This window comes from Eptesicus fuscus, chromosome 24, assembly GCF_027574615.1.
Source record: "Eptesicus fuscus isolate TK198812 chromosome 24, DD_ASM_mEF_20220401, whole genome shotgun sequence".
Classification (NCBI taxonomy): Eukaryota; Metazoa; Chordata; class Mammalia; order Chiroptera; family Vespertilionidae; genus Eptesicus; species Eptesicus fuscus.
Window position 1 is genome coordinate 12,459,127 of NC_072496.1, and position 14,662 is coordinate 12,473,788.

General features: G+C 46.8%; 1 protein-coding gene across 1 annotated transcript in view; it reads right to left on the reverse strand.

Moving 5' to 3' along the window:
* PLD5 (phospholipase D family member 5) overlaps positions 1–14,662 on the reverse strand; it is a 178,576-nt gene that overhangs the window by 53,346 nt on the left and 110,568 nt on the right. Inside the window, exons 3-4 of the mRNA XM_054712994.1 lie at positions 12,200–12,368; positions 6,645–6,756 (exon numbers count right to left, since the gene is read on the reverse strand). Of these exons, the coding sequence (XP_054568969.1) occupies positions 6,645–6,756; positions 12,200–12,368 (281 nt within the window). The remainder of the gene's footprint in view (positions 1–6,644; positions 6,757–12,199; positions 12,369–14,662) is intronic.

Genomic DNA, 14,662 nt, shown 5'->3' on the forward strand with positions numbered 1-14,662 from the left:
ACTAATATTTCTTACTAGAGGCCCAGTGCACGAAATTCGTGCCCTCAGGGGGTGGGTCCCTCAGCCCAGCCTGTGCCCTCTCACAGTCCGGGAGTCCTCGGGGGATGTCCGACTGCCACGGAGGTGGGAGAGGCTCCTGCCACCGCCTCTGCGCTCGCCATCTGTGAGCCCGGCTTCTGGCTGAGTGGCACTCCCCCTGTGGGAGCGCACTGACCACCGGGGGGCAGCTCCTGTGTTGAGCATCTGCCCCCTGGTGGTCAGTGCGCATCATAACAACTGGTCGTTCTGCCGTTCAGTTTATTTACATACTAGAGGCCCAGTGCACGAAATTCGTGCACAGGGGGAGGGAAGGGTCCCCTCAGCCCAGCCTGCACCCTCTCCAATCTGGGACCCCTCGGGAGATGTCCAACTGCCCGCAGGGATCGGGCCTAAACCAGCAGTCAGACATCCCTCTCACAATCCAGGACTGCTGGCTCCCAACTGCTTGCCTGCCTGCCTTCCTGATTGCCCCTAACCACTTTTGCCTGCCAGCCTGATCACCTCCTAACCACTCCCCTGCCAGCCTGATCGACGCCTAACTGCTCCCCTGCTGGCCCAATTGCTCCCAACTGCCCTTCCCTGCCAGCCCAATCGCCCCCAACTGCTCCCCTGCCGGCCCAGTCACCCCCAACTGCCCTCCCCTGCTGGCCCGGTTGCCCCTAACTGCCCTCCTCTGCCAGCCTGGTTTCCCCTAACTGCCCTCTCCTGCAGGCCCGGTCGCCCCCAACTACCCTCCCCTACAGGCCCGGTTGCCCCCAACTGCCCTCCCCTGCAGGCCTGGTCACCCCCAACTTCCCTCCCTCCCCTGCAGGCCGGATTGCCCCCAACTGCCCTCCCCTGCTGGCCTGATCGCCCACACCTGCCCTCCCTGCCAGTCATCTTGTGGTGGCCATCTTGTGACCACATGGGGTGACCATCTTGTGTGAGGGCGTGATGGTCAATTTGCATATTACCTCTTTATTATATAGGATTAGCCTTTTATTATGCAGGATAATTGTAGCTGATCCCCAATACTCTATTTCTGCCCCTAACACTAACACTATCTGTTAAGGATTCCATAGGGCTTTTTGCTTTGTAACCTGAAACACTGTGCTAGCATGTCCCTTCGCCTTCCAGCTACTTCTTAGATTGTCAAACGAATATCTAAGTTCCTTAAAGCCAGGATGTTTGTGAGCAGCAGCTGGTACCTCCATTTCCGGGGCTTAATGTGACCGAGGAAACATGGCAGCAGCTCTTCTGTGTTTCTCAAAACTCCCGAATTTTCTAGACCACTTTCCAAGTCACACAATAAATTGAGTGAGAATGGAGATGTCCTCTATTTGCGTGGAAATATCCGGTTATTTTGGCTGATACGGAGTGTCAGCCTATGGCTGGGTACGGAATGTCTCGGGCTAGAGAAAATGCTCAGGACAGCACGGGAAACTTGGGGACACACGCCTCGAACCCGGGGTTTAATGTGATGGTGTGGCTTCCCCACCAGAAACTTAAGCTGCCCTGGAGTCCTCAAATGTGGCAGAGGTGGTTCCTGATCATGGGACCAGGAGAGACACAACGGGGCAACTAGGAGGCAAAGCAAAGCAGCATCCAGTGAGGTTGCAGGATATACAACGTGGATGAGACTCTGATAGGGAAAAACTCCCCATGTACTTGAGCTGAGAACAGATTCACCCAGTTACGTGTTGGCTTTACATGGGCGCAGAGCCCTAGCTGGTTTGGCTCAGTGGATAGAGTGTTGTCCTGTGGATTGAAGGGTCCCGGGTTCGATTCCACTCAAGGGTACATGCCCGGGTTGTAGGCTCGGCCCCCGGGAAGGGGGGGCATGCAGGAGGCAGCCAATCAATCATTCATTCTCATCATTGATGTTTCTATCTCTCTTTTCCTCTCCCTTCCTCTCTGAAATTAATAAAAATCTCTCTATATAAAAGCCTAAGTGACCTTCCAACCATTCGACCATCTGACCGTTAGCTATGACGCACAATGATCACCAGGGGGCAGACGCTCAATGCAGGAGCTGCCGAGCTACGGTGACTTGGCAGCTGTGGTTCTCAGGTGACGCACCCTGAACCAGAGAGGAGGGAGCCCGATTCCGGGGTGTGCCACCTGAGAACTGCTCTCTCACAATCTGGGACTCCTCCGGGGATGTCAGAGAGCCGGTTTCAGCCCGATCCCCGCAGGCCAGGCCGAGGGACCCCCACCAGTGCACGAATCGGTGCACCGGGCCTCTAGTATATAAAAACAAACTAACACACCTGAGTGAGAGACGGCAGCTATACGTTATTTCTTAACAGGTTATTATGAGCTATGTGCCTGCACCACATGCTTTTGATAGATTATCTAATTTAATTCTCAGAGCCCTCCAGGCTATTATTATTCCCATTTTACTGAAAGACACATTGAGGTTCAGAGAAAGTAACTTTCCCAAGGGTGCATCAGACAGCAAATACCAAGTCCAGAATCTTAGCACAAGTCTATCTGAGACCAAAATCCAAGCTCCTAAATGCTATGCTAATTACTGTGCTAATTCTCATTAAACTTAAAACTATATATATATTTTTAATTGATTTCAGAGAGGAAGGAGGAGGGAGAGATAGAAATATCAATGATGAGAGGGAGTCATTGATTGGCTGCCTCCTGCACGCCCCCTACTGGGGATCGAGCCCGCAACCCGGGGAATGTGGCCTGGCCAGGAATCAAACCGTGACCTCCTGGTTCGTAGGCTGACACTTAACCCCTGAGCCACGCCGGTGGGGCTGTGCTAATTACCATGAAAGCATAATGTGTCAACAGAAAGTCCTGCCTCGCTGCCAAGTACTTGGTGTTCTGTGAAGAAAGGTAGGGGACAAAGTTCCTTGCAAGGAATCTGACTGCTGAGAACAGAATGAAGGCACCAGCCTCAGGCACTCAAGCCAGAGCGGCTTCCACTCCGAGAAGGTGTGCGATGACAGTGGAATGGGATGGAGAGCAAGGACAGGCGACAGCAGGAGGGCCTTGACCTTGGTCTGGGCCTTTTCCAGATCAGACTCCACAGAAGGCCGCCCGATGGGCTCTGCTGACCGAGGGGCCCCACACTCCTATTCAGGAGGACAGCCCTTCACCGGGACAACAGAAGACCTTATGCAATATGGCAGGTTTCTTAACAATGGCAACCTCTCAAATCGGGGAAGGAAAGCCAGAAGAAGGTAAGAGTTTACTCGGGGGAAATTACTAAAAATACTTGATAGTGTTGCCTTTAATGAACACAGAAAAACCACACCTACGTGTCTGTAGAGCTTGACTTTGGAGTCATTATAAGCCAGTAAAACCTAAGTAAAAAGGCCTCAACAAGCACAAAAAAAAAAATCTCACATTACGTTACACTTATTTGGAGCAAGCAGTTCAACAGTCACCTTGTAAAATGTCTAAGTTGGAAATCGGGGCAGCTTGTGTTAATTTTCAAATTTACACCTGCCCCCCTACTCTCAGATTTAGGAATATACATTCCTTTTAGGGTCTGGTTTAGAATCAGCCTCCCTCAGAGTGGTATTTGGAATGGCCGGGTTTAACTGAATTGAACTTAATCGGAGTTCAGGGTTTCTAAGTTGGATTTTCTCCTCTGCTGCTGAATTTTAAAGCAATCCTCATTTCCATCTGCCCTCGGTCCTGCAGCACCCAGTGTTCCCGCCGTCACATCTCTGACACTGATGCATCGTCTGATGGCTGCGCACAGGTGGCAGCGTGACAGGTGTCACTTGATGGTCCGCGTGGTGACTCTGTTATGACAGGTCTCCTGCCGCCTCTCAGTACTCAGGTCAACAGATCACGTGGGGCCCTCCGAGGAAGGCGCGGGAGGCTCGCTGCCCGTCGGAATCTTTTGAGATTTTTTCTGGTAAGTTTCAAAAACAAGCAGAACGGAAAAAAGACAACAGGAGAGCATCTGTTTCTTAAAGTCACAGAGCACCATCACAGGCGGAAGACGCAGGCATCAACGATGCGGACACAAAAAGTGGGTCGGAAAAACTGGGCTCTAGGTAGACGTTTTAAGGATTCCTTGGTCAGCCTGGCCAGCATGGCTCAGTGGTTGGGCGTCGACCTATGAACCAGGAGGCCGCGGTTCCATTCCCGGTCAGGACACATGCCCGGATTGCAGGGCTTCATCCCCAGTGTGGGGCGTGCAGGAGGCAGCCGATCCGTGATTCTCTCTCATCAGCTGTTAAAAGTGTGTATACATTTTTTGGGGACACCCTGTATATAGTTCTGTTATACACATATGTATCTTTTTAAAAATATATATATTTTATTGGTTTTTTTACAGAGAGGAAGGGAGAGGGATAGAGAGTTAGAAACACTGATGAGAGAGAAACATCGATCAGCTGCCTCCTGCACACTCCCTACTGGGGATGTGCCTGCAACCAAGGTACATGCCCTTGACCGGAATCGAACCTGGGACCTTTCAGTCCGCAGGCCGACACTCTATCCACCGAGCCAAACCGGTTAGGGCTACACATATGTATCTTAATAAAAGCCAGGTAGGTCTGTGATCAGTACCTAGGATATAACTCTGAGAAATTAAGGTCCGGTTTCCTGCTCCACCTTTATAAAGGAAAATCATTTGTTTTCTTATTTTTATAAGAACGCCGATTACACAGCAAGAGAGCCTAAGGTGTAGTAATATATACACAAGCTGAAATTCAAACCCTGCTTTTTTGTGTGTGAGAAGCCATGACTGAATGAAGTTGTAATTCATAGTTCACAACAGAAACGTAAACCGTGCCTTTACCATAAATTCAGTAAGAGCTATTTCCTATCTAGAGTAGCCATATACTCAGAAGCACTGCACAAAGGCTGTTACGCGCTTTAGTATCCCCTAGTTTTTATTTTATTTCATTTTTTAAAATATATTTTTATTGATTTCAGAGAGGAAGGGAGATCCAAACATCAATGATGAGAGAGAATCACTGATTGGCTGCCTCCTGCACGCCCCCTAGCTGGGGATGGAGCCCACAATCCGGGCATGTGCTCTGACTGGGAATCGAACCATGACCTTCCTGGTTCATAGGTCAATGCTCAACCACTGACCCACACTGGCCGGGCGTATTCCCTAGCTTTAACTTTGGTGGAGTTGACAAGATTGAGGATGAGCTACGGCAAATAGCAGATTTGCAAGGGTGCAGCCTAGCAACTCTTCTGCTCCTCCCTCTCCTCCTAACTCATCTGCATTCTGTCCTTCACGATGAATCTAACCCAAAGGACACGCCCAAAAGCTCCAGGAGAAAACTTATCTGCAGATGCAGGTACCCAGAGGGAGCCAAAGGGACCCCATTTCCAGAAATGTGTCAGATAACAGAGTTTCCACAGTGGGAACCAATTTCATGTTTCTTAAACAGGAAAAGCAATAATGCATTTCTGATCCATGTGGATGGTATCTGTCAATCCGCTAACGTAGGTGTTTTCTACTTTTCCAAAGAGATTATCAGAGTGAAGCTTTTTAGGCCCAGCCATATCTCATCACTTTTCTTTATTTTCCCTTGCATAGAAAAATAGTATGCATGGCGATAGTGCCTATAGCAATATAAATATAATATGAGCAACATATAATATAATATGTAGGGTAGATGACACGCAAAAATTCCCAGCATGTCTAAACAGCACCAAGATGAGCTGTGAGGCCAGGCCGGCGAGGCTCAGTGGTTGAGTGTCGACCTATGAACCAGGAGGTCACAGTTCGATTCCTGATCAGGGCACATGCTTGGGTTGCTGGCTCAATCCCCAGTGTGGGGCGTGCAGGAGGCAGCTAATCAATGATTATCTCTCATCATTAATGTTTCTGACTCTCTCTCCCTCTCCCGTCGTCTCTGAAATCAATAAAAATATATTTTTTAAAAAGGTTCATTATAAAAATAAAAAAGTGTGAGTCAGGCCCTAGCCGGTTTTTCTCAATGGTTAGAGTGCTGGCCTTCAGACTGAAGGGTTGCGGGTTCGATTCTGGTCAAGGGCATGTACCTGGGTTGCAGGCTCCATCCCCTGCCCTGGTCAGGGTGCATGTGGGAGGCAACCAATCATGTGTCTCTTCACATCAACGTTTCTCTCGCTCTCTGTCTCTCCCCCTCTCTTCTACTCTCTCTTTTGATTTTTACCAATGGGGAAAAAAATATCCTCGAGTGAGGATTAAAAAAAATAAAAAGTTGTGAATCAGGAAGTTTCCCAGACTCAAACATCTGATTACACCCTTTTAAATTCTGAGAAGCAGGGGGACTACTGTCAGATGTGGAGCAAGAGAGAGACAGAATTCCAGTGTCTGTTCTGATCAGAAGTGGCTCTTTTTTTTCTAATCACATCATGGAAGTGATCAGAGAGGGAACGATTCTTCTTTCTAGTTAATTATTACTAAATGGCCACTAGATTATTTTGCATAAACTAATATGCAACAACACTATTAAAAGTCCCAGCAGGATTGAGTGATTAGTTCTTTCATCTGTAGGCTTCACTCAGACCATTTTTCAAAGGAGAAATAAGAAGTCCACGAAGTGAAATGTATTCATTATAAAGAAATTATATATTAAATTTGAGAATAAAGGTATGGCAGCAGAAGACCCGGTGGTAGAGTAGCGTATCGACCTTGGCCTTACCCTTTAATTTCAAGGCTTCTAATACCTTTGAATCAGCCGTCACATCACTCACTAGCTTGATTTCGATATTTTGCGAAGTCAGTTGGAGCAACTTTTCGAAAAGGCGTTGACCCTAGGAAAAATAATCAGAGACAAAGCAAGTCAGGAAACCAAGTGGATGCTACTTTAAATAGGCACAAATAACGCATTCAAAATTAAAACTATTCATTCATATTTTGAAAGAAAAGCACTTCAGCAATTGGTATTCTTGAAAATTCTACCAGAGGAGTATTATGTAGAGCAGTAACGGGAACACAGATTACAGTCTTTTTTAAAAATTTATTTTCTGAGTACTGTATTGTGCAATCCAACAATTACTGCAATAAATAGTTTCAATGCTACAGTGAAAATTTAGAACCTTTTTTTTTTTTTAATCTTCATCCGAGGATATTTTTCCATTGATTTTTGGAGAGAATGGAAGAGAGGGAAAGATAGAAACATCAGTGTGAGAGAAATACATCGATTGGTTGCCTCATGCACGAGCCTGCAATCAAGGTACATGCCCTCGACTGGAATCGAACCCAGGACCCTTTGGTCCGCAGGCCCACGCTGTACCCACTGAGCCAAACACGCTTGTTTTACTTTTGATGAGCTTCTGACATTATCTACACATGGACAGGCAGCAGAGAATATTAAACAGTTGTATTTGAGTCCAATGAGATCTGGATTCCAGCTGGTTTTCCAATTTACAAACTGTCTCTTTAATCTCACTGAGCTCCAGTTTCTTCCCTCAGCAAAATGTGGATATCCATATTTACTTTAAAAGGCTTTGGTGAGAATTAAAGGAGTTAGTGGTAGGTAAGCACCTTTAAGTGTTAACTCCGACGGGGGCAATCAGGCAGGCCTACTCCTCAGGGATCTGCCTGAATTCCCCGTCTTGTTTAAAACATGTTTTATTGACTTCAGTCAATGCTCTGCCTCACAATCTGTAATTACTGACACAGCCTAAGAATGACTGAAATAAAAACGAAGTAAAACAAGGTTTTAAAGGAACAGTTTCACAAGCATGAAAATGTGATAGGAAGTTTTCATATCAGGGAGAATCTGGGCCCATAGTCAGTACCTGATCTCAGGTGAGGGGGTTACAACACCATCCTGTTTATTTTCCCTTGTGTGTTTTTAGGGATTCCTTCTCCTGATCATAGAGGGGAACTGGTTTTCTTTGATTTTTTCCACTATCTTTGTTATTCAGCCACAAACTCAAATGCCTTCAGGGGCCAGACAGGCAAGAAGGCTTTGGTCTTACTGGCCCGCTTACTTCAATAAGAATGGACTGTTGATGGTGATTATACAGAAGGGACTTGGGGACTGAGAAGAGGGAATGGAGGTTTGTGGAGGAAGAACGGTGATTTCTGCCATCCATCTTAGAAAAGTGAGAAGCCCAGGATGGAACCGCTAAAGCTTTGGAGCGCGCAGGAAAATGTAAGGGGGGGTAGGGGTTTAGGGTGATGGATAAATCACAGAGATAGAACAGGTGACAGACAGGTGCATTGGAAGAGAAAAAAGAGGCAAAAAGACTAAGTTTGCAAATAACAGAAGAAGAATGGTCCAACTTGAGGAAAGACCTACATGTTGAAAAAATAATCAAAGATGGAGGCTCAAGGCATGTGGATAGACACATCTAAGCATATTCTGTAAAACGACTCCACAGCAACGAGAAAATAGAATTCTTACAAACTTGTGGCCGAAAACAAAACACTTACCCATCAAGGAAACTGGATCAGAGTGACATGGAGCCAACCAGCTGTGACATTAAGTTAACTCAGATTACGGGAGAGGAGAAGACTGAAGCCCAGGCAAGGATTTCGCTTACGAGGGTGAATGAAAGAAATATGTGCGGGTATTTACAGATTTAGAGGCTGTTTACCTACATAACCCCTATGAGGAACACATTCAAGGATGGACTCTAACCAAACACTAAGTAATACCAATCACCATCAAGGAGGGTGAAGGAGAGAAGACGCAAGTGACGAGCAATACGCTGGGGAGTTGTGTTGGATGTACCTGCTAAGTAAAGAGTCTGGAACAGAAGAGACACATTACAGGGGAAGATCTACTGCATAAAATGTCAAACTATTAAAACACTAGAGGCCCGGTGCATGAAAATTCATACACTGGGGGGGGGGGGCGGTCCCTCAGCCTGTGCCTCGGGCCGGCCCTGGGTGGCTGGTGGGCTGAGGGGACCGGGGGACTCCGGAGACAGGCACGTGGAGCGGCTGGACCCGCCTGGGGTCAGGCCCAGCCATGCCGCGCACCTGCCACGCACCTGCCGCCCTGGAGGGGCTGAGGGGACTAAGTGCCACCATCTTGTGGCTGTGGCACTACCATCTTTAATGGCGTGACAGTCAATTAGCATATTCCCTCTTTATTAGATAGGATTTTTTGTTGATGGTCAGATGGATAATTTTGTTTCTCTTCCATTTCTCTGTAGTTTCCAAACTTTCTATAGTAAGAAGCTAATCTTACCTAAGAATAGACAAACATGTAAATTGACTGTACCTCTGCTATGCCCACAGCCAATCAGAGTGAGTATGCAAATTAGAAGGCCAAAGATGGCGGCCACCCAGCTGCTCCAGGTGCTGAGTGGCCAGGCAGGGCAGGACGCCTGCTATGAGAGGGAGGGCGGGGGGCGAAGGGATCTATAGGAGCGGAGTGCCGCAGCGAAGACAAGACTGCAGACTCTGGCCAGAGTGAAGGCCTGGGTCCCGGGTGCTGGAGGAAAACAGGTGCTGAAAGCCATGGGAAGGAAGGCCTATTGCACGAATCTCTTCATGCAACGGGCCTCTAGTACTGCTATAATGAGAGAAAAAAATCCAACCTATTCTTTTTATTTTTGTTAATCCTCACCTAGGATATTTTCCCAATGATTTTTAGAGAGATTGGAAGGAAGGGGGAGAGATAGAGAGAGAAACATCACTGTGAGAGAGACACGTGGATTGATTGCCTCCAGGGTCAGGGAGGGAGGTACATGCCCTTGACCAGAATCGAACCCCGGACCCTCCAGTCCATAGGCCGATGCTCTATCCACTGAGCCAAACCGGCTAGGGCTCAATATATTCTTTTTAAAAAGAAAGTTTGAAAATCATAAATAGACCTTTGGGAAATGGAAAATACAGAGATGAAGATCCAGAGGGAAACCAATCAAGCAGATAGTAAACAACTTTAAACAAAACTCATTATTTAATCCAAATAACTGGGAAGACGGTCTGGCTTCATGATTTATTCATGTCCATGTGATTGGATTTAAAAAAAAACAAAGTTAAAGAGGTTAAACTCCTGCTAATCATAGTGCTTATGAGTTTAGAGCAGAATGATGATTTCCCTTGGAAATATACTGGGAAGCGAGCAAGAGCATAATTAGGATTGCTCAACAGATGGGGAGATGGAAGCGGGGGGCGGCATCAGCAATGGAGCCAGAAAGAACAGCACTGAGGGAGGACAGGAGTTCACAGGAGCAGAGAGCTCAGTGGAGAGGCCAAGCCAGAGGCCCCGCCCCCATCCTGCAGGCCCTGCCCTCTGCTGTCTTCCCACCAATCGCTTTCTGTGCTTCCCCCACTACACTGTGCAGAGAGGGGCGGGGACCATGCTCATTGGGTGTTGTGTCCCCAGCAATAGCTCAGCACCTTCATAAATACTTGTTCAATAAAGGCACATTCAAAAGGATGTCACAGCCAGGTTTCACACGGGAGAATGCTAATGGATAAGCATTTGCTGAGTGTTGAGTTTGGGGAGGGATGCTATTTTTTAACTTAATTTATTTTAAAAATTTATTTTTATTGATTTCAGAGAGGCAGGGAGAGGGAGGGAGATAGAAACATCAATGATGAGAGAGAATCATTGATTGGCTGCCTCCTGCACACCCCCCACTGGGGATCGAGCCCACAACCGGGGCATGTGCCCCGAATGGAATCGGGACCCTTCAGTCCGCAGGCCCACACTCTATCCACTGAGCCAAACCAGCTAGGGCTAAATAGGTGTTTTTTTTTTTTTTAAAGAAAAGGGACACTTTTTCCATTAGGTTATGTAATTTCCACGCTGACACTGCACCAGTTTTCCTGAAGTAATATTTAGCCTGGAGATGAGAAGGCTGAAGAGGGGAAATCTGTTTCAAATCCACAAGCAACCCCTTCTCTTCCTGGCCATGAGCTAGACGATCAGGCTGTGAGAATTAATAGGACGCCGGCCCTAGCGTCCAGGCATATGTGTAATATTCAAAGCCACGTCGTCACCCTTTCACATCATCACCGAGAGGACAGAAGGGAAAAAGATGGGATTAAGCTGAAACAGGCAAAAATCAGGTTGACAAACTGGATGGGGGAGGGCACCAACCTGGCCCTTGTCTTGAAATCTATAAAAAGCAAACGACGTTGGTTAGCCTGGAGTGGTTTAAGGCAGTGATTCTCACTCCTGCCTGCCCAACGGATCCGCCAAGTCCTCTTTTAAAAAGCATCAACGCCCCACTCCTTCTAATTGGGTAAAATTTAAATCAAATAGGCTTTCAGCCAGTACCTTCTTATTTCATAGTATTTATTTATTTATTTCATTTTTTATTTTTTAAAATACATCCTTATTGATTTCAGAGAGGAAGGGAGAGGGAGAGATAAAAACATCAATGATGAGAGAGACTCATTGATGGGTCGCCTCCTGCACGCCCCCTACTGGAGATCAAGCCTGCAACCTGGGCATGTGCCCTTGATTGGAATCGAACCTGGGACCCCTAAGTCTGCAGGCCGACGCTCCATTCACTGAGCAAAACCAGCTAGGGCAGTGCCTTCTTTTTTATTTTTATTTTTTTAATTATTTTTTTAAAATATATTTTTATTGATTTTTTACAGAGAGGAAGAGAGAGGGATAGACAGTTAGAAACATCGATGAGAGAGAAACATCGATCAGCCACCTCCTGCACACCCCCTACTGGGGATGTGCCCGCAACCAAGGTACATGCCCTTGACCGGAATCGAACCTGGGACCTTTCAGTCCGCAGGCCGATGCTCTATCCACTGAGCCAAACCGGTTTCGGCAGTGCCTTTTTTTTTTTTTTTTAGAAATGGTAAACTTGGTGGCCTAAAGAGAACTACTTTAAAAGGTTGTCCCTGCATCCTGGAAATAAATTATGACACCAATTAACCAACCAAACGCCCCAGCAAGCAGTTACAGAGTTAGAACTGTAAGCATGCCTGTTGTGCAAAGATGAACTCTGGGGCGTGCCAGCAACAGGCGCCATGAGGTCAGTGGCGCCCTTGAAGTTGCCCAAAACAACAACTCTGTATAGAGAGCCTCTGGTATGCAAATATGAAACATGACCTTGCCCTTGAAAGCCAGGCATTCGAGCAGGAGCCGAGCAACATGTGATGAACAACAGCACATACACACACATGTGCAGTGACGTCCATGGACTACGGGGGACAGTAGACTAAAAACATGAGCTTGCACCTGAGAAGCGGAGGCCAGGGTCCTAAGGAGTGTAGAGTGCACCTCAGTACAATCATCGCCCACGCCCTGCGGATGCGGCTTACCTGACACGCTGAGGGGTGACTGTGGTTGAGATCCCAGTGGGAAGACACGATGTCAACAGACTTTTGGGCCATGGTGAGTAAGTTCATCCAGCCTTGGAAGAGCGACAGGTGAAAGGGTGCATTTTCCGAATAGTTAAGGCCTTCGGGGATGTTTTCCACCAGGGCGATTCTTGGGAAAGATTTCGAAAAAGAAACAAAACCTAGTCAGATGGGAAGCCACAGATCTTTACACACGCAAAATGCAGAGACATCTGAAAAGCCCTCTTTACTCTTTCTGAATGTACATGTTTCTCATAATTTCCAGTTTCCACCAAAGACGTCTGAGCATTTCCCCTCTGTTAATGTGCTGTGTCCCGAGAGTTTAGGCTCTGTTTTTCCCAGTTAGTAATCGTGCTTCCTGAAATCATGGTCATATGTCCCTAATGTCCAGTTTCAAACTAGCCTTGAAAAAAAAAAAAGAATTCAGAGCTTCCTGCTCCAGCATCTTCCCCTGATAATATATTTCTTTTTAAAAATATGTTTGTAGCCCCCGCGGGTTAGGCTCAGTTACGAAGAGCATCATCCTGCGGACCAAAGGGTCCTGGGTTCGAGTCCGGTCACCAGATCTTGTTATTTCAGAAGTTTTTGCTGAATATGCCACAATTCTGTTTCTTTGAGATACTTGATAGCTTTATTTCTATACGATTGGTTTCCTTTGCAATTCTACGTATTTTTAATTTAAAGACCATTCTCCAAGGAAGGGGGCCACGGGGTTCCTCAGACTGACATAGGGGTCTCTGGCACAGGAAGGGTTACGTGCTCGTCCGATGGATAAAACATCATCTGCCCCTTCTTCTTTCTGTCTCACACACATTCTTCTAAAACATTTCCCCTTTTTGAAGCCTGAGAGGTGGATAAGATCCGCAAGAGAGATTTTTCGAGAGCAGAGAACCGGGTCAAAGCCAAGTTCGGGAAGCATCTAATCCCGTCTGGCTGGTAGAGAAAGTGGGGCAGGCGGGGGAGACCAGCAGAGGAGGGAAAAGCAATTCCCCGGGAGCCAAGGAAGACCATGTTCATGATTACTTGGTTTTTACTAAGTAACCGCGTCAATGATGAATTTGTACGAGAAGTAAAAATAGAGAAGGAACTCGGGGGGGCACGCTCAGGTTTGGGTAACGTTTGCCCAGAACAAAGGCCCTGCCCGCCTCCTCCCAAACGGCCAGGAAAGCTGGGCCGACCGTCCCTGCAGCCGCTCGGCGCCTGCCTCCTACGCCCCCGTAGGAAAAGCTTCTAGAAATCCGCGTTGGGATTAACTGGCTTGTTTCTGTGACCTATCATTCCGTTTCCTCTAACACCCAACAGCCCGCTTCTCTCCAGGGGCAGATGTAATTAGCATCCAGGCAGGACTCCTTTCCACGGGACAGCAGCCCTCGCTCTGTGCTTGCTTCTCAGGCAGCGAAAGGAGTGGGCGCAGACCTCATTAACGTCTACCTCTGGCCAAGGCCCAGGGACGCCAGCAGTCCGTCTCTGAGAGAACTAAGCCCAAAGGCTGTGGCCCTATTTCTGATGCCGAATAACAAGGGGGAGAGGCTGAATGTACAGACACAAGACAGCAAAAATCGTTTCACGGTCCTGGCTGGTTTGGCTCAGTGGACAGAGCATCGGCCTGCGGACTGAGGGGTCCTGGGTTCAGTTCTAGTGAAGGGCACATGCCAGGGGTTGCGGACTCGATCCCTAGTGACGGGCGTGCAGGAGGCAGCCAATCGATGATTCTCTCTCACCATTGATGTTTCTGTTTCTCTGTCCCTCTCCCTTCCTCTCTGAGATCAATTAAAAAAAATATATATATATACATATATATACACATATATACATACACACATATAGGTATATATATACATATATACATATATATACATATATACATATATATGCATACACATATGTGTGTGTATGTATGTATATATATGTGTGTATATATATATATATATATATATATATATATATATATATATTAATTAAGAAAACTACCTTTTCATGCTTCTTTCCATAGTGCTCTGAGATAAATGACAAATGGTTTGAAATGTGAGTTCAGGGAGCTGAGGTGGAATAAATATAAGAAAAAGCATTCGACATTGTTAGTAGATTTTAAAATAGAATTCTGGCTGTTTCCATTAACTGTGTATTTATTCGTCAAAATTAATGGGATCATCAAAATTTCTCTTTCAATTCAGTAAAAAATTTCACCTTTTATTTTGTTAAGTATTATTTTCATTGATTTCAGAGAGGAAGGGAAAGGGAGAGAGAGATGGAAACATCAATGATGAGAGAGAATCATTGATCGGCTGCCTCCTGCACGCCCCACACTGGGGATCAAACCGAAAACCCAGGCATGTGCCCTGACCAGGAATTGAACCATGACCTCCTGGTTCATAGGTCGATGCTCAACCACTGAGCAATGCCGGCCAGGCAATACTTCACCTT